At 40.9% G+C, this 21054-nt stretch overlaps 1 protein-coding gene across 1 annotated transcript in view; it reads left to right on the plus strand.

Moving 5' to 3' along the window:
- The first annotated feature begins 5040 nt into the window (after nucleotides 1-5040).
- CACNA1C (calcium channel, voltage-dependent, L type, alpha 1C subunit) overlaps nucleotides 5041-21054 on the plus strand; it is a 629866-nt gene continuing 613852 nt past the window's right edge. Inside the window, 2 exon segments of the mRNA XM_015422869.1 lie at nucleotides 5041-5366; nucleotides 8299-8404. Coding sequence (XP_015278355.1) covers nucleotides 5071-5366; nucleotides 8299-8404 — 402 coding nt within the window. The 5' untranslated portion in view covers nucleotides 5041-5070.

Consider the following 21054-nt stretch of genomic DNA (forward strand, 5'->3'; position numbering starts at 1 on the left):
CAAAACTGCTAGCTTTCCCATGAAAGATGACCCAGCTCTTCTGCCTCCCTCATGGAGCTTTTCCTCACTTTTTACCTGTCCTTTGAAAATATTCTTGAAAAGCCAAAGCAGCACCTTTTTCCTGAGGTGAAAGGAAATGCAGCCTCTCAGGGGCAGCTGTTGCTCAAACAAATTGAATACTTTTATTATGTGCTGTGATGAAACCATTACAGCTGGTTCATATCTACACAACTACAGGGCAATCTAGCTTCCTAATATAATTGCCAGTATACCACTGTTTGGCCTAGTTCACTGATAAAAGCATCTAATGGAATTTTCAGGATCCATGACAGAAGAACTCTAAAATGGGGCTGTTGGGAAGTTGTTTTCTCAGCTAGTGGCTGATTGGTATAACTTTGGCTCCGTCTTATAATTTGAAAATTGTGTTTTTCAAGTACGCAGTATATTCCCTGCAGTGAAAAGTGTTCTCTGACACAATTTGGGTCATCCTGTATGACCTCTAGAAAATCCTTCTCTCTTCTAGTCTTGTGAAGTCAGCGTATGAACTTTGTGTGGCCTTTTTATAGATTATAAAATCTCACTACAGAAAGACCAGCATCAGAACGGTTTATTTTTGCTTACATTTGTATATCTATAATTGATCATGTTATATACATCCTTTAAAATTAAGAAATACAAAGCACACACAATAAATACACTTGCATATTTTACATAATTATAATTAGTGCTGCAAGTGTTTGCGCTAATCAACATTCTTGAGATTAGATGTTTTTAAAGTACTATTTGGAATTTGGGTTCTACATCAGAAAATAAGGGAGGAGAATTACTCTTTTCAGCAAAATTCGAAGCCTTCCTCCTGGTTAAAGAATTTTCCTTGAACAAGCATTTAGAGCACATGCAGTCCCTTGATGGGGCAAATAACATCCTCCTGGTGCTATTTCAGCTTGTGACAATGGCATGGGAGGGGGCAGGAGACCCCCCTCCCCTATGACAGGCTCCCAATCAGAATTGGACCCCGATGGTACTTCTAAATGGAGTTGCCACCAGGAACTTGCAGCTGCATTATGGCTTCTAGTCCTTGTTGCAAACTCATGTCACATATTTTGGCCTACAGACCAGCCGTTTAAGCTAGAGGAAGGCTTCAAGAGTTGTTGAGCAGAGGATGCAATCCTAAACAGGTCTACTCAGAAGTAAGGTAGAATGAAAGATGTGGCCGAGGTTTGGAAGAAGAGGTGATGGGAGAGCTGGGTGGTGGAAAGGCAGCAGCTGAGGGAGGACTCAGCAAGCTGGGCTCCCCGCCCCATGAGCTCCTTCTCACAGGTCCCCTTCTTGTATTGTATGTATTTGGGTTCTCCGATATCCATGTGCCATGTACTTTGCTTTTTTCACTTTCTTTGTGAAATCAACGTTTGGATTATCAGCATTTTTGTCTGCAGTGACTAGTTATTATGAATTTGTTTCTGTCCCACAAATCCCTAAAAACATTGCAGGAATGGAAAACCATTCCCAACAGGCCCACCTCCCTAAAACATTAAAATGGGCTTCTTACCAGTAGGGTTACCTACTGCAGGTTGGGAAATTCCTGGCAATTTGGGAGTGAAGCCTGGGGAGGTAAGGATGGCTATATTGGTTCCAAAAATTATAAATGCCCCCATTATTTTAAAAATGATTGCCCACTGACATCTCCATTTTCCTAGTTCTAGTCATCTTGTTAGCTCAACAATATTCCATAATTTATATATGATTTCAATTTTTGTTTGAACATCCATTATTTTCCATCTTGCTGCAACTTGTACTTTTGTCAGCATTAATATACTTACTACTAGTTCAACGTCTTCAACTGCTAGTCAGATAACCCATCCAAAGGACTTAGTGGTAAACTGTATCCCATCATTTCATTTTGCCCTGTACAATTCTCATTTTGTGGCATGACCAGCGAAAGTATTACTTGTTGTCAGGCAGTTTTCAATCTCACATCTCAGAGAGCCAATTAAGTGTCTGGACTCTAATCTGGTAGAACCAGGTTCGATTCCCCACTCCTCCACTCGCAGCTGCTGGATGATCTTGGGCAAGCCGTAGTTCTGTCAGAGCTGTCCTTGAAAAAGAGCAGTTTCTGTCAGAGCTCTCTCAGCCCCACTTACCTCACAGGGTGTCTGTTGTGGGGAGGGGAAGGGAAAGGAGTTTGTAAGCCGCTCTGAGACTTCGAGTGAAGGGTGGGGAATAAACCCAATCTCTTCTTCTTCTTCAGTAATTAAATTAGAGCACATGGATGGCATTCTGTGGTCAGCTTGAGAAATGGAAAAAGAATGTGCTGTTGAGTTGCAGCTGACTTATGGTGACCCCATCCATGGAGTTTTCAAGGCATGAGACAAGCCGAAGAGTTTTGTCAGTGCCTTCCTTTGCACAGCGACCCCAATCTTTCTTGGTGGTCTCCCATTCACGTATGGACCATGACCACCCCTGCTTTGCTCCCAAGTTCTGAGGAGCCCAAGTTAAGTTGGTCTATTCAGGCTGCTAAATTGAATGGGAAAGCAAGGTGAGAATCTTTTAAAATTTATGTATAACAGAACTTTTGTTGTTCAGTCGCACAGTCGAGTCCGACTCTTCGCGACCCCATGGATCATCTCCCGCCAGGCCCTCCTGTCTTCCGCCGTCCTCTGAAGCTGGCTCAATTTCATGTTCGTTGCATCGATGACACTGTCTAACCATCTCATCCTTTGCCGTCCCCGTCTTCTTTGACCTTCAATCTTTCCCAGCATCAGGGTCTTCTCCAGGGACAGAACTATTGATTCATAAAACACTAGTTTCCTATAAGTGAGAGCTTACATAGCAAAAAGTACTTACCATTGCACCAAAATATCAATGGTAATGTTACAGAAGAAATTTCACTGGCCTATTGCAATGGGGTAGCTTTATTACAGCACGTACACACAAAAATATAAGTCGAAGCTGTGCTATAACTTCAGTTAAATATAGAATCATAATATAGATTCCTCCCCTGCCTGCCTGAAATAAGTAGGGCATTTATTTCTTGAATACATATGGTTTATGTTCTTCTGTTGGACTTTATTATAAGACATAATAGAAACTGGATGAAAGACATTCCTAAAACACAATTGGAGTTGCACTGAAGAAATGTATAATCAGTAGTGGCTTTCCAGCACTTAAAATGTGTTGGCCACATTGATTTATTTGGCTCTGGAGTCCAAAGTGGTGTGTTAACAGCATTACAGAAACTTTTACTGGGGCTTCTGCTGGCAACATGCTTAGCAGAAAAAGTGTAGGTTTGTGTTTGTTCCATTTGTACACGCATGGGGTTCAGTTAAGGATGAGATCACAATGTACCTGGGTCCCGCAACAGCCGTCTGTATGCAAAGCAGGCTCCTGCATTGTGATCTCATTCTTAACTGAACCCCATCCTATCCATGTAGAAATGCAGCACTTTAGTTTGGCCAGGAGATTATTTTGTAGTTTGGCCAGGAGATTATCCACAACAGCAGGCTACCGGTTCACTGCTGCAAATGTCTTCTTAATATTTGAATATCTTTTTAGAGCAGGTGCTATGGAGCTACTTTTGTATGTCCCATTACCTTTGTGAGTCCATCTGTTGACTTTGTCCTCCTGAATTGCTTGCCAGACATGAGTTGGAGGGAGGGGAAGGTAACAGATTTTGATTGGGGAACCTCCAGTCTTTCATAAGAGACAGAATCTTCTTAATCCCACTTCACTGTACAAACTGCATAGGGGAATATCCTGTCAGTGTCTTTGAGACCTTTGTAGCCATTACACCATTCCTCACTCCTATCTCAGTCACATTTGCTAGTTAACTAACCAAGGAGCAAAGACTGTTGGGCCTAACAGGACTGGAAAGAGAGGATAAAAAAAAATGAATACACATGTATAGAGATAAGCAATAGATAACATTTACCCATCAACTATAACCCATCTTTAGGGCCTCATTTTGTTACAGATTTCAACCACTTGATGGGCTTTCGATCTATATTTATGTAATTGTTGGAGTAACAATAAAGTTTGAAATTCCATACGACAGATATGGTATACCATGAAAAAAGGAGTGTGTATGTTTCAAAGGAATTTTAAAAGAAAAATCTTTGTTTTTTGCTTTAATCCACCTTCCCTTTCCTGCTAAATTGTTGACTTTTGATAATAGCTATAGTGATAGTATAACTGGGGAAAATATACTAATAAAGCCACTTATCTTCCCGGGTTATATTCCTACCTTCATGCTCCTATCCTTCCTTAGCTACTGTATCTATACGAGTTTTTTTCCTCCTCCTTTATAGTGTTTCTCAGACTGAGGTAGTGTTAAAATAGATTTGTCCATTAGAGCACCAGTAGCTACGCTGACCTTTATGAAACTTTGATTTGCTGAAGAACGTCCAAATGAGCAGAAGGAAATAATGTACTTTTCAATGTTGACTGTTTCGAAACTGCAGTTGTACAAAACTGACATGTGGTTTACCTGTGAGAGGTGAATGACACATCATTGCTGTCGAATTAAAAGTTGAGCTGAAGCAAAGGGCCTTTATTGAGCATAGTGGGAGAACACCACTTGTTTTTAAGGCAAGTGACATATGCGTGGTGGAAGGGTGCTGGACGAACAACGTACATAGAGGTGCATGATCATGGCTCCCCCTGGGGCCAGACAACTAAATGTTCGGAGTGGTGGGCAGGTTACAGGCTCAGTCCTCTGGCACTGTGTCCCAAGTATAATGCTTGCCCCATAGGATTATGCTTTGCTTATGTGGCATACTAAGTGGCATTATTGGGATCCACTACATGAGGCAGAAGATTAATTTCCCCAACCACTCAATATAAAAATGTAGTTGATACACAGCCTGTCTTTATATGCATAGTCCCACATTTGTGTTTTCTTTCTTGGTTAGGGACTTTTATATATGCAGATACCAACTTTCGATTTTGCTTATTGGATTTGCCGTTTGTAAACCATGTTCTATTGAATGTATGTATTGAATTTCTTTTTCTCCCTTTCCCCCCTTTTTTCTCTTAGGTTCTAACTATGCGAGTCCCCGTCCTGCTCATGCCAACATGAATGCCAATGCAGCTGCAGGGCTTGCACCCGAGCATATCCCTACTCCAGGTGCGGCCCTTTCCTGGCAGGCTGCTATTGATGCTGCCAGGCAGGCCAAATTGATGGGTGCTGCCGGCAATGCAACAATATCTACCGCCAGCTCGACACAGAGGAAGCGGCAGCAGTACGGGAAACAGAAAAAACAGGGTACCACCACAGCTACACGGCCTCCCCGGGCATTGCTGTGTTTAACACTGAAAAACCCCATCCGGAGGGCATGCATCAGTATTGTTGAATGGAAATATCCTTTTTGGTGTAGTGACGTCAGAAATCATTAGGTTGTCAGTATGGATCAGATTTGATTTACGGGTGTGCATAAAGGGGTCTAACTTAAAAAGGTCTAACTTTGCCTCGGATAGCACTGTTGGAATACCATTTGGCACCTCTGATGAAAGTGTGATTTCAGGGGATCATTTTATCCAGCTGATCTGGAAGCAAAGACCACACAACCATTATTTTATGAGATACATTATCCAGAACTGATTCTGATCTTTTTCTCTTTATAACAGCCCTGTGAGATAGATTAGGCTGAGTGTGTGTGACTGGTCCAAAATCACCCATCAAATCTCTCTGGTAGAGTGGGGATTTGAACCTGGGTCTTCCAGATCCTAATCCAACCTTCTAATTACTACATGTTGTTTTTCATGGCACAAGAAAGGGATTTTCATGGCTTTGCCCAGGCACTTTTTTCAACCAGAAATGAGCTTGACTGAAAGAATGGTGCTTGGAGAGAGGGGCTGCAGGGAGGTAAGCCAGGGAAAATTTAAATTCCCTCATGAATACATGAAGTTGCCTTCCAGTGAATCAAAACACTGGTCTGTCAAGACTACTGTTGTCTATTCTGGCTGGCAGTGCACCTCTGGTGCCTCAGGCAGCAGTCTTTCACATCATCTACTACACCTAGATCATTTAAACTGGAGATGCTGAGGATTGAATGTGGGACCTCCTGTATGCCAAGCAGATGCTCTATCACTGAGTCATACACCCTCCCCTGCACCCCTTTTGCCTCCTAACCCCCCCCCACTTTCTTTGCCATTGCAAGAGATCTAGGTTTTAACAAACAGATCAGCTGCCATCACATCTAATATGGTTCTGAGGTAAAATTTCCAGCAGCCCAGGTCCTCAAGGAAGTTTGGAGGCACAAACATAAAGATGGATAAAAGGCAGAGCGCATAATCCTAGTAGATGTTGTTGAAAACGTTTTTGTTCTCAAGACAGGGGGAAAGGTTAAAAATGGATTTGTCAATAAAGGTTTCATAGATGGCCTCCAGCATCTACTTCATAGATTTAGATGCTAGTTTTTTTTTAATCCTCTTGATTAGTTTTCCTTCTTACTCTTCCTGACTCAGATGCTTAGAATTTTTGGCATGTCATGATGGATGGCTGACTCAGGGGCCAAGCTCATATTGGTTTACTTGCTTGGCATCTCAGCAACTGTGCATCCTTAGGCAGAGAACACAAGTGAAGGCCTGATAAATGTATGAGATCAGTGCTGGCTAAACAGATTGATGTATTGTAAAACAGGAGGTTGCACTGATGAGATCTGGAAATGACTGAACAATGCAGTTAATTCAGTCTCTGAGGGATTGTGATGGTTTTGAAAACAAAGAAACAGTTGAAATCTTCCCACTGACTCACCTCAAATACCAGAATTTTTCTGAGCCATAACACATGTTTGAGTTGCCACTGATTTACTGCTAACAAATGGCAGCAGCCACTTTGCCATAACTTGTATAATGACTTATTGTATGGTTGCCTACCATATTAGAATGGAGCTGCCATGTTCAGAGGCAGTGCTCTTCTGATTACCAGGTTCTGGAGGGAGAAATCATAGACACTGTTTCATTGGCTTTCACTTGTGGACTTCCTAGAACTACCTGGTCAGTCACTGTTGGACGCAGATTGCTGGATCTATAATATAGTCCAGCAATAGAAAAGAGCGAGTCCAGTAGCACTTTAAAGACTAACAAAATGTGGCAGCTTTTTGTGAATCACTGCTCACTTCTTCAGATACAGCTAGAAGAGGAGTCCATCTGCCCTATTTATTGGAAAGTGGAGTGATATCAGATGCTGAATGACATTAGCAGCAGGCAAATGACAATAGCAGGCGTGCTTCACATGAATGGATTTCAGCAGGGGGCTGGCATTTCCAGTGGGTGCTGTGTCTGGTGGTTTACATGTGACAACTAATCCTTTTCTACTGTTCTGTTCTACTTATGGTAGTATACTAGGTGCAAATGATAACCTCAACAATGTTCATCAGTCCAATTAGGGTGAATGTAAGGATAGTTGAAATAAATATTGCAGGTGGGTAAGCATTTACTCACATTAGGTGGGTTCTTATTCCCCCTACCCAATCAAGATGCTCAAAAAAAGTGGTCAGAGGCAGAAATGCCAGTAGGAATTTGTTCTTAGGGAACTTTGGTTGCATACATCATTAGTGGTAAAAATTTATTTTGCGCAAATATCAATATTAGACAAACACCCTGATATCCCTGGGTTGAAATATTTAGGGCATATGAATATGAAAAGCAATCACTTCTTTTAACAATGAATATTGATTTTGTTCATGTCCTTAATATATGTATAAGATAGTTTAGAGGGCATAATCAAAATCAACACATGTGTTTGTGTGTGCATAATCATAGCTAAGAATAGTATCAAGAGACATTGTGTGTTAAAAATGAACCTCTACACAATTTTAGTGCTTCTTTGAATACATGTCTCTTAAATTGTTTTGCAAAAGGTGAGAAAAAAAGGGCTGAATAATTTAGAACTGTTGTGTAGATTTGGGAGATCTTTTCTTAAATGATAGCTATAATAGGCAGGTTGAAACTGTATTGCAAAAGGGAAGTATGAGAATTTATTTGAGGCAAACATTCTGTTAAATAACAGCACAGCCCAAGAGGGGAAAATAAACTTAAAATTCAATCTAAATAAAGAAAAAAAAATCTTTAAAGAAATCTGTGTTTACTCTGGCACGCGACTGGCCTACCGTGCTTTTGACATATTAGGAAGAAACTTGGCTAGGAGGACTGAAAAGCACTTTAAAAGGCATATGTTTCTCTTCAGAATACAAGGGATTAGGAATGTCTTCTTTAAACAGAATTCTTTTAAATCTTTCCCCCCATGTAATTTGTGTATGTGATTTGTTAAAAAAACTTTTCCTTAACTCCATTCCTCAGACCATTTGAAATTATTATTTTACTGACTATTTTTGCCAATTGTGTGGCCTTAGCTATCTATATCCCCTTTCCAGAAGATGATTCCAACGCTACCAATTCCAATCTGGTAAGTACTTGATTTTGCTTACTTCCTTGCTACCTATGCATCATTACAATCTTACGAGCTACTGGAAGGCCTCACTCAGAACTTTGTACAGAGGCTGTTGGAGGTCAGGAGAAAAAAGTTACACAGTCGCACAGTACCAAAGATATTTTGATTTCAGGTTGTTGAAGTCTTGGATTGCTAGTTTATTTAGATCAGTAGCTGTTTTATCATGGAAACAGCATAAACCTATCTACACGACAGACTTGTGTTGATTTTACGCCAATTATCATGGCCACTGCCAAAGAGAAGTACTGTTTAGTGAGACCTGTGTTCTGCTGATTAGTTGAAAAAATTGTTAGAAGTCTCTAGTTGTCTCATTCCCAGATTACAATTCCCAGAATTCCTTGAGAAGAGGGAATGACACTTAAACCAATTAAAGTCTGTAGTGCAGATATGACCTGAGCTTTTTGGGTTTGTAGTTTTGACTTTTTTTTGTTTGTATGAACAAATTCCTGTGTGTGTTTTGAAGGCTGTTTTTAATTGCAGGTGCTTATTTGTTTCATTCGTGTGCTATTTCTGTTGCATCTATTTTATGAAAAGGTATAGTTTAATTGATTGGACCCTCCTTTCAACTGAGAAACAATTTTGTGACTAGAGTGTAAGGTGCTTTGGAATGTGTTCCTATTGCACACTGTCATTTGTGTTCGAAAGATAATTGGTTTCCCCCCTTTTTACCTCAGAAGTTTTCTGTGCTCTGTTTCCACTAAATGAAAACAGTAATGCCAGTAGTTTAGCATAGGCCTGTCTATAGAGTGGAAAGGGACAAAATGTGTTTACTTTTGGCATTACATGACTACCTTTGCTAAGTGAAGGAATCATAATTTAGAGTTGGACAACTGGAATGTAATCCATAACATCAGGATAAATTATTGGATCCAGCCAGCTTTCCCCCTCAATCTGTTCCCTTTCTCACCTGTCTCACATGACTTTGCTTCGTGCAGGTCCTATGATACCCAGCATAGCCTTTTTCGTGGTCAACACATAACCACCACGTAATCCCTTCTGTCCCTTTTTCAACAGTAGAAAAGTTGGTTGATTCCGAACCAAAATATTTCCCTCTGCCTTTTCCCAAGAAGTTGCCTGAACTCAAACGACCTCCTCTGCTATGAATGGAAAAAAGTGAAAATCTTACTTTGCATCCAGCGTTATTGAAATAAAGTTTATTCAGAGCCTGTAAAGGCGATGTCATTCTTTTGATTACTGCCAAGGAATTCACTGGAGTGCAGTGAGGGTGGAAGATTTTCAGGAAAATAACTTGCATTTCTAAAATAAGATAACTAGACCTGTCTGTCTGTTCTCAGGCATTTGCCCCATGATGAATTAATTTCATAGGACAGTTCCTATTGAGCTGATGGGGAGGGGGAAGGTTTCAGAATTTGGCTTGAAAATAAATCTTGTGTTACAAATCTTAAGTTGTTGCTTTTTTCCTTTGTGGTTTCTTGGAGAAAAAACATGGAGGACAGGAAGGAAATTCAAGGGCTACTTTTAAGATTTCAAGGATTTCACCATAAGGTGAAGTACATGTGTGAACTCATGATATGCTCAGAGCTGGATTCATGTGCAAGGTAGCTAAACTAAGCTACAGTTTAGGATCTCAGGTTATGATGGGCCTCTAATACACATTTTTGGTAATGCTGTGAAGCTTTTTTAAGTTGACAAAGTTTTAGGGTTGCCAACTTGGGGGGTTGGAAATTCATGGAGACTTTGGGGGTATATCATGGAAAGGGTGGGTTTTGTGGAGGGGAGGGACCTCAGCGGGATTTAATGCTATAAAGTCCACCCTCTAAAGCTGTCATTTTCTCTAGGGGAACTGATTTCTGTAGTTTGGAAATCAGTTGTGATTCCAGGAGATCTCCAAGCCCCACCTGGAGGTTGGCAACACTACATAGTTTAGAGCCTCAGCAGGTCTTAATCTAGACCTGGGTCTCTTTTTTTCTCTCCCCCCCCCGATACTTCACTACATAATTGAAAGGGACTAAACTGACAACGCAAATACATTTAATTCTGAATTAGAAAACACACACAAATGTGCACAAATATGTATGCTATAGAAATGGATCTCCTTCACAAACAAAATTACTAGGAATATTCCCCTTTTGTGTATTTTGATGTCTAAAGATAAAACATCAAAGGAAAGTGAATACTCATATATGAATACAAATAAACCAGTAGCATTTAGCAGTACATTCTTGTGATTAAGCTCTTGGTGATGAAGCAGTATTTTCTCCCATTGGGGCAGGAATATGATTGTTTGCAACCATCATGGAAAGATTCACTTGAGTGGATGAGTTTAAAGGCCATATGAATCCTCAAATCGAGGCTTGCCAGTCAGTACGCACTTGACAGGGAGATACAGGACAAGTGTATAACAGCCTCGCTGGTATATGGCCAGTCCTCTACCTAATTTCTGTTGCTGTTTTGTGACATGTTTGTCATATTCATATATTTTGAAGGTATTTGTAAAACATATTGCTTGTATACCTAAAATGTGTGAAGTTGGAAGACGTCTGAAAATGCCTGCTTTTGACCCTGGAGAATGGCTGCCAGTCTGAGTTGGACAGAGCCAGTTTGGTGTAGTGGTTAAGTGTGCAGACTCTAATCTGGAAGAACCGGGTTTGATTCCCCACTCCTCCACTTGCAGCTGCTGGATGACCTTGGGCAAGCCATAGTTCTGTCCAGGGCTTTTTTTGTAGAAAAAGCCCAGCAGGAACTCATTAGCATAATAGGCCACACCCAACAGCAGAAACTCAATAGCATATTAGGCCACACCCCTGACAGCACAGCTCATTAGCTTATTAGCCCACACCCCCATGCCTTCCCTTGGCTTGCCTGGCCGCCCCTTGGCTGTGGGGAGCCCAGGCAAGCCGGCCCTTGGACAGGCTGGGGAAGGCACAGGGAGGCATTGAAATGCCTCCCCGATCCTTCCAGGGGCCCCCTGGCCCACCCACCTCAGAGTCGCCGGGGGGTCGCTCTCCAGGCCTTCCCTCTGTAGCCACGCACGCAGAGGTTTTGGCTGTAGTGGTCGTGACCAACTCTGACGCCCGCCGGAACTCTGTTACTGTGCGTTCCTGCCCCCAAATAGACCTGGTTCTGTCAGAGCTGTTCCTGAAAGAGCAGTTCTCTCAGAGCTCTCTCAGCCCCACCTACCTCACAGGGTGTCTGTTGTGGGGAGGGGAAGGGAAAGGAGTTTGTAAACCGCTCTGAGACTCTGAGTGAAGGGCGGGGTATAAATCCAATCCTCCTTCTCCTCCTCCTTTGACCTTGATGGACCAATGGTCTGATTCAGTATAAGGCAGCTTCATGTGTTCATGTGTGGTGCCTTTGGGCATTTTCCACAGGATGCTTTAATAACTTACACCATTTCTTGTGTCTATGGCGGGACTGTGAAACCTACATTGTCCAGAAAGTGAAATAAATTAAGACAGTCATTCTCTTCTGCTGCCCATCCCACATTGATAATATTCACACATGCAGACAAGCAGAGTGCTGGAGGCTCAAAGGCACTTTTAGTGAAAAATGCTGTTAGTTTTTTTAATGAACTCTGCTCTTGGTATATTTTCCTGTATTTTATTTATTTACAACAGGCTTGTGAATAGTTCCTTGTTTGGTTCCTTGAGGCAAGTAAAAGTGGTTCTAGATAGATGGTGAAAGTTTAAAAATACTGTTTTGTTTTTTCTTTCACCTTTTTTGTGTGTGTGCGTGTGCCTGTTCCTGGAAGTCATGGTGACCTCTGGCAACTACTGGGGCACAGAGGACATTTAGAGAAGTGGCTTGATAGCCTGCCTCTGGCCTCCTGGTATTCTCTGGAGGTCTCCCATCCAGAAACTTAACGGGCAGCCCTGCTTAGCTTTCAAGATCTGACAAGATCAGGCTTGCCTGGGCTATCCAGGTCAGGATCACTTTTCCCCTTTAGTTTACCAATTGCTAATATGCATGGGAATATATTAAAGTAAATGGTGAAAACCTCTAGCCTGTCTGGGAAAATAACTGAGCAACTCGAGTGCCTAAAATAAAAGAAGCCTGCAAATATTCCTTAAGATAAATTCAACATGCTTATTTTAAATAAATATAGCTAACCTTCAGGTGCCATTTAGTTTAAGATGCTGCAACATAAAAATTGTGGACAGCTATTACAATGTCTGTCTGTCTGTCTATCTACATTTTAGTTTTGTGGTGATCAACTGTGTATTATTATTCCTTTAGTTCACATAGGTATCATGCCTAAGCAAGTCTAATCAGAAATGTCCAGTTTTATTCAGTGGCGATTACTCCCAGGAAAGCATATTTAGGGTCACAGTCATCACACTTTATAAAAGAACATAAGCCAAAAGGCAGTTCCTTGCTTCAGTAGTTTAAACTGAGATTTAGAGGAGTCAACAGAGTTAGCATGGCATACTGGTTAGACCAGGGATGTCAAACATAAGGCTTGAGGGCTGGAACTGGCCAGTGCAGGGCTCTTACCCGGACTGCAAGCAACTGGTGTGGATGGAAGTGTAAAGTACTCCCCTTTCTATGGTATCCCTTGGAAAAAACCTAGTCTTGCATATGATTAAATACATTTATTGGGGCTTTTGTGGGTTCCCCAGTAAATCAGTTGCTTTCACTGTTAAGAATCATTTGATTTTTTTGTATTTTGAGTAAAAAATAATATTATTAATTGGGTTTTGTCTGTCCTTTATAAAGTTTATATCTCCTGTACCTGGTGTTATATTTTATGGAACTAAGACTAGCAAACTGTGACAATATGTGCAGAATATATATTTAAAGAAAATATATTTAAATAATTTTCTAATAAACTTTTTTCTATTTTGAGTTACTTGTAATTTAAGCAGACAATTGTCTTAAAGGACAATGACAAAGAACTTTTTTATCAGTGCTAATTACAAACAAAACATGCAACTCAAGTACAGTTATGCACATAAGCGTTTGGGCGTCTAGGTGTGCAATAGTACAAATTTCTCAATGAAAAAATTCCAAAGACTTGCTTAAACATATAGAAATGAAACTGTTACAGTTGAACTCAAAATTATTTTGACAAAGATTCCATATATTTTCTCTTCGTTTTGAAGTATTCCTTCTTCAAAAATAACAGTTCTCTCTTGCATGAATCAATGAAATATATTATTCAGTCCTTTTAGTATAGGAATCCACATAAATGAGGAGCTAGCATTCTAGTCTAAAGCCGATTCAATCAGATCTCTTTGCAGACAATAAAGCATTTATGTCAGATCCGGCCCACGTAACAAATGAGTTTGACACCTCTGTGTTAGACTGTTGCACTAAAACCTGGGATTACTGGGTTTGAATCCTTGCTCTGCCATGGAAACTTCGCTGGGAGATACCTTAGATTCTGAGCCCTTCAACATCTCTGAGCCTAACCTACCTCACAGTGTTGTTACTGTGAGGATAAAATAGAGGAAGAGAAGAAGCAAGAGTGAAAATGAGAATGTGAAAAGGCACTTAGGGTCCCAATTGGAGAAAAGCAGGATATAAATTAAAAACAAAACAGGAGGAGGAGAGGGGAAGACAGACAGAAACAAGGATTACAGGAGCAAGGCATTTTATGTTGGCATCTCAAACTTCGATGCTGGGTCCTAGGAGTTTGAAATACTTTTTTCCAGCCCTGACAACCATAATGAGTATGCTTTGTAACTGGGTTATTCATTCTAGGATTCCTGTACTCATCACAGTTTTGTGGAATTCACCTTGCTGTAAATTAGATTTGCCTCAGGTACTGGTTGTCTATTCTGCTGTTACAGTAGAGGGAACCTGCAGTTACTTCTGGTAGAGCTCCAGTCAGCTAAGTGTCAAGTGATTGGTTCATCTTTGGAAAACATTGGATAAGATGGTGGGCTGAGACAGAGAAAGCAGCTTCACAAATGGTACCTCCTGTAGAGATGGTAATCAGATGCACTTACAAAGAAGAGCCATTTTGCTAGGGAAAATTACCTGTAGCTATTCCTAAATGCAGCAGTTTGCTACAACAACCAAGGAGTAAAATATTATGGCTGTAATCCAGATCTGTGCTTTTTTTCTTCCTCTTGTCAAATTGCATCACCACTGGATTTTAAAGATGAGCTTGCAATACAGTAAAGCATGGGAAAGCCTTGCTATGTACAGGTAAACTACACATATGGAGTAAAAAAAAGGCTATCCCTCTTGAATATATAGCTAAACTCAGGTGTGAAGCACCTTCCTGGATTGCAGTCAACAGGTACTTTCCTGCAGAAGTTAACTGTGACTAGAGATGTGAAGGCCCAGGGGAAAAAACATGTTTCCACATTTTCCCCCAAGGCCTCCCCCCCAATGTTTACAATGGAAAAACTGGAAACTTTGGGGAGTACTGAAAAAAACTCCTATGAAATATTTTCTCTTTTTGAATGAGTGAAATGTTTTTAAAGAAAAAGTGGGCATGCTGTAGACATACATATACAGCTCATAAATCCCAGATGCATTTCTGCACCTTAGAAGGATACCTAATCTTCACGAGGGGAGCCTATAGGGCACTCATTACTTCTCAAAAGTTGCATGCCTTCTTTCATCCTTGTGACATGACATGGCTGACCTTCTCACCTCTTCCTCAAACCATGGTGACATATTTACCCATAGACTGGGTAAAAAGTAGTTTATTGCCCTACCTTGCAGGAGAGAGAGAAAAAAAAAAGATCAGAAGGAGGTGGGGCAGAAACTGCACCAATTCCAGAGAAAAACTGGAGGTTTCACTGAGAACGCAAAAATAGCACAGGGTGCATCAGCTTGCAGTTTTGTTTCAGGTATTGGGTATATGAGCAGTTTTGATTATACAAAATGAAGGCATTTATAACTTTTAAATGCCAATAATATATCTAATATTGAAATGTTATATGCTAAGTAAGTTTTATCTCTGTAAGGCGGAGATGTTCTGCCAGGCTTTTAGTTGAGGGCAGCAATGGGAGGTTAAGACTGGCACCCTCTCTTTCTCTTCTGTGACCCCACGCTCCCTTCTCTGCCCCGGTCACACGGGCCAGAAAACACGGGGGGAGGTGTGGCAATTTGCGGCGCCGCAATTTGCTGCGCGACAACGTGATCAGACGCGTCAGCAGCAACCCACGGTTCTGGCCCTCTGCGTGTGCGCTGCAACGCAGACGGCCAGAGGGGAAAAGCCGTGCCGGCGCAATCACACCACGGGAGTCTGGAGGCAACCCGTGGCAAACTGTTTGCCACCACCTTTGTTGAGGTATTTTTTTAACACGCATTTTCGGTGGCATGCCACGGGTTAGCCACAGGTATGCTCCCCTTTTCAGATGTTGTGGTGTGATCGCCACCGGAAAATCCACCATCCACTCATGGCTCTCCTGCGGCAAATTCGCCGTGTGAACAGGGCCATAGTAAAGTAGCAGGTTGAAAGAAACACTTCTGATTTGCTGTATTATTAACCTCTGAAGATGAATGTTGAATCGGAATAGTTCTGCCACTTGTCCATGTGGCAGTTTCTTAAAAAGAGGAGGGGAACAGGGTTTTATTTTAAGACTAATAGCATCAGTTAGCTGATAATATTTGTAAACACAGTTGAACAGAGGTTACAATTGATGAATTCTAATAGGCTTTTAATTAGAATTGTCCCTTATGAAAAAATCTTTGGAGATAAGATTCTTTTGTGATTATACCACTGTACATATTTTGAAATTCAAGCAAATTTTTGAAAGGTGATTTTTCCTAAGATTTGATTTATTAAAGAGAAATTATTTTCTTCAAAATTCCATTAGCATAATGGTACCAAGATACTGATGTTCACTTGCTAGTTAGTTCATAAGATAGATGGGTACTGAGAGCAAAAATAGTTTTGTGGACCTGTGTAATTTTTAAGGAATTATTTGTGAGGAAGGGGACTTCACAGTATTTCCATACAAACTGAAAGATTACAAAATGTAAAAGGGCATGGCATATAGCTTCCTGGGTTGAAAAAACAGAGTATTAACTTAGGTTAATATTGCAAAATTAAAAGAGCGCTGATGATTATTGAGAACACTGTATTAGTTGGAAGGCTGAGAAAGAGGAAATTTGGTTTGCAGATAGCAGTTGCTGCAGAGAAAGAGAGAGCTGCCACACGTCCACTGGCAGCCAAAAGCAGGAAGGAGGATAGCAACTGAGATAAAACAGAGAGAATAATGGTAGTTAGAGCTACGAATATCTAAGAGGTAACTCTCAAATGTAGCTTGCTATAAAACAGAGGTCCCCACCCTTTTTGAGCCTGCAGGAACCTTTGGAATTCTGACATAGTGTGGTGGGCTCAGCCACAAGATGGTTGCCACAAAATGGCTGCCACAGGAGGTGAAGCGAGCCACAAGATGGCTGCCACAGCTTATCTTCAGTCATGCAGCAAAAATCCCTGTGCTGTGGGGCCAAAGCAATATTTTTTTTAAACCTGCACAGCCAATTAAATCTCTTGTGGTCAATCAGAAGCCTTGCTGGGCAGACGCCCCGCCTGGCTCTGCTCACTTTCTAAAGACACTTGGCGCATTCTAGGAAACTTGTTGATAGGAACCATGGCGCCGACAAGCACCATGTTGGGGACCCCTGCTCTAAAAGGAAATGTGCTTCGTGAAAATATTTCCCTATATCTAGAACCAAAACAAAGTGCAACATTTGTTGCCAAGAAAATAGTTTCCCACTTTGCACTCAGATACTGCTTAAGAATGCTGTGTAGGGTGCATTGCTCAAGAGTAGCTGTTACCTATTGAATAGTGCCAGTGATGTCATAACCACACTCTGTCAAAGCTCCTCCCATCCTATGATCCTAATGTACTGCACACTTTTTAAAATGTTAATTTTGTTATTATGCTTAGGACTGGTTACAGCACTGAGAGTGGATTGCAGGAAGACACCGAAAGACAAATATGCAACTGGGACAGGCTTTGCAGAATTATCTGGATAAATTGTATTTATGTGTTTTCTAGTTAAACACATACTGTGTATCTCTTTGAAGGGAAGAAGAGAAAGGTAGAGCCAGTCCAGTTGTGGGAAGTCAGATCTGCCCAGCTTCTCAGGGGAAGCCTTCACTTGGGTAATGTCTGGCTTCACATTCACTTTGCAATTTAATTCTGAAAAGGGAAAAAAAGGGGGTTGCCATAGCAACTTCTACAATCCTGATTTCCAGAGACACGGAGAACCTTCTTTAAAAAAAAAACACACATTACCCACTACATGATGCGTAATGTCTTTAAAAAAAAGATTTGAAGGAGAAAAATAGGTTTATATTCTAGTAAGCTAATACCTTAGATTTTGAAAGTTCTTTTAAAAATACATGATAGACATCTTTTCAAATCATACTTTCATTCCTGGAGAATATGGAATGAAAATCAACACAAGATTAAAAAAAAAAACTTAGTTGATAAATAAGGGAAGATATTACTGGAATATAATAATATTTTATTTAAAGTACTTCAAATATGGCAATACAGTATCTTTACCCCTGCCTTTTAAAGTAGGTCACTGTTGTTATCCTTTTATTGGGGGGGGGTCATACTAAGAGAGCAAATGCGGCTTGCTTAATGCAGAGGTGGAACATGAAGGAGATGCTTCCTGTTTGCATCTCAGTTGTTTAGCTACAGGAGGTGACCGTTCATTGTCACTTCCAGTCAGCCTCTGTTTTATAAATCAAAGCAAAGTGATAACTACTCACCACAACGGTGCTAAGAATTTCACTATGCAGAATGCACTGAATGTTTGAGACAACTGGCTATAATTTTTTTCCAGTGGAGAGAAATAATCTGTTGATTAGGGAATGCACCTTCTGTGTTTCTCCATTTTCTTAGACATGTCAGTATATGTCTTGTGTGACGCCTGCTTTTTGAAGCGTTATGATGTGGGAGGATATTTAGATGTCATATAATGTCTGACAACATGTGAAAGAAATAAAACATTGCATCTCTAAACCATGTTATCAACCTTGACATAGTTCTGTTCAATGCTCCCTCTAAGCCGTGGAGTCTTGTGAGCAAAAATTCTACTTTGTGAGTTACTGGCATTAAAGTTGTGACTTGGCTACTGCATAAATTAGTTTGCTCTGGAGCCATCCTTCCTGAGCTAAGACAAAAATGTGTGAGCCGGAGGATAAAAAATTGTGAGCTAGCTCACATTAATTCAGCTTAGAGGGAACACTGGTTCTGTTCACACCTCACATTTTCTCTCTGAGGCCTAGTTCGTACAAGCATGCTCATCTGAAATGTCTTTTGAAGCTCATGTAAGAGGCTTGGAATCTCTTCATGTTTTTAAAAGTACATTGTCCTTGTACAGCCTCTTCCTCTCGGAGAATTTTAGCTGCATTTCTTAAAACACTTATTCAGAGGATTCTCAGTAAAGTAAATGACATCACTCTAGAGCAAGTTGTTTATACCTTGTGTTTCTCAGTGCAAATCATGCTGGCCTGGGGGGTTTTGGCATTCATTTCAGCAAGAGCAGGTCAATACCTTCTTGTCCTATTCAAACAGAAATATGAAAGCAGCCATTCCTGCAGTCTTTAAATGTATTTCATCCTCACTAACCCCCCCAAAAACCTGTTATGCATACAAATGGAAGCTAATGTTAAGTATGCAGCCGTTTTGGAACTAATGAACTCTTTTGAATCTTCACTGAAAACTCACGGATAAAGAAAGCCTACGCAAATTGGTGATCCTGTATAAAGAACAGTGATGCTCTCAGAAAGGCTTTGTACCTGCCCACTAAGGGAGGTTGAGACTACAGAGCACATGTTTTTCAGATGTCCGTATTATAAGGTGGCTTATTCTGGGTCTTTCCGAAAAAGCTAGACTCGAGTTTCTTCTATCTGATAGAAACCCCAAAATTACCCACCACGTAGCCAGTTTCTGTATGGTGATACTCAGATCATGGGAACTCTAAGGTAGCTAGTTAGATATAGTTGTTTGATATTAGATTAAATTTTAATTTGCTTTTAATGTTTCACTGATGTATCTTAAAATCTTGGAATATTGTAAAGGTGTACTTCTTTTTGTATGACTGGTCTAAGGACTGTAGAAATAAATTGAATTGAACAGAGATGCATAGTATCTTGATGTAGCCAGGAGACTGGGACTAGTTTGAGGAGAACATAAGAACATAAGAACATAAGAGACGCCAATGTTGGATCAGGCCAAAGGCCCATCCAGTCCAACACTCTGTGTCACACAGTGGCCAGAAATACCAGTGCCATCAGGAGGTCCAGCAGTGGGGCCAGGACATTAGAAGCCCTCCCACTGTTAACCCCCGCCCCCAAGCACCAAGAAGACAGAGCATCACTTGCCCCAGAGCCCCTAGCTATACCTTGTGGCTAATAGCCACTGATGGACCTCTGCTCCATATGCTTATCTAATTCCCTTTTGAAGCCATCCATGCTTGTAGCACCCACCACTTCCTGTGGCAGTGAATTCCAAGTGTTAATCACTCTTTGGGTGAAGAAGGACGTCCTCATGTTTGTTCACCCCCTCAAAGAACACTAACAGGTTAGTGAGACAAGATCTTCCCTTACAGAAACCGTGCTGAGTCTGCCTCAATAGGAACTGAAGCCAGTCTGTATGAGAGGACCATAATTGGTCCTTGCTGCCTGTTTTCCCAGCAATTATATGTTAAAATGGAGATAATGGGCCTCCATGATAACAAAACCATAGCTTCCTAAGACAGGGAAATGCTTCTATGTTGTTTGCGTGGGCAGTCACAAAATGGCACATGTCTGGTCAGTGTCTCACCATGGTGATAACATAATGATATTAGCATGGTTTTGTAGCCTATAGCTGAGTTGATTATGTGTTGTACCTCCTTGATAAGCAGGAGGAAATGCTTTGTGCTACTTTGATAGCTCTGCTTTCCTTCTCCTCTGTTACTTACAAAACGTGAACTTCTACATTGTACATCTTCTGCGTTTACATTCATATGTCCCTGCAGGTGGATGAAGTTTCATTCGTTCTCTTTAAAACTGAACTGTGCCTGCCGGAGCAAGGAAGATGGAGTTGTTATGTCTGTGTAAAATAGTGCTTATTTGCCTGCCCATCTTTGGTTGCCTCTGAAAGAGAGAGAGATAGAATATAGCTGTGTGTAGCTTGATATCTGGTGATTATTTCTGCAGCCAGCTGAAAAGATAACTGATCTGCATTAGCTGGGCATATAGGCCTGTGGTATTAAACTAGTACTGCAGGCAGATGTACAGCAAATTCTATGAGCAGGCAAAACTTGATATTTCATTCAAAAAGTATAGGAAAAAATATGTACATGTTAAACAGCATTTTACCCATTACTACATGCATCTCCTTCCCTTATTTTGCATACTGTCTGTGTTTTAAAGAATCTGAGCAAAGATTTATCTATAAATCTAGTCCCAATATTTAAAAAAACTGCACAGTGGGGCCATGTCCAAGAGGAGAGATTTTTCTATACATGTGAGAGAGCCCCCCAAGTTTGCAGAATAATCTGAAAAGAAATAAAATACCAGTGGGTGATTGACCCCTTCCAATTGTTGGAAGTTGAGATCTCATGATGGTGCATCAGGAGATTTCAGCTGCCATTTTGAGGGTTGCCTAGCAATTCCCATAAGCAATGCTATAGTGTGTGGCAGAGGCAACAGCTGCTGATGATAGTGAGGG

The sequence above is a fragment of the Gekko japonicus genome, unplaced genomic scaffold (genome assembly GCF_001447785.1).
Source record: "Gekko japonicus isolate JY-2015 unplaced genomic scaffold, Gekko_japonicus_V1.1 scaffold34, whole genome shotgun sequence".
NCBI classification, from domain to species: domain Eukaryota; kingdom Metazoa; phylum Chordata; class Lepidosauria; order Squamata; family Gekkonidae; genus Gekko; species Gekko japonicus.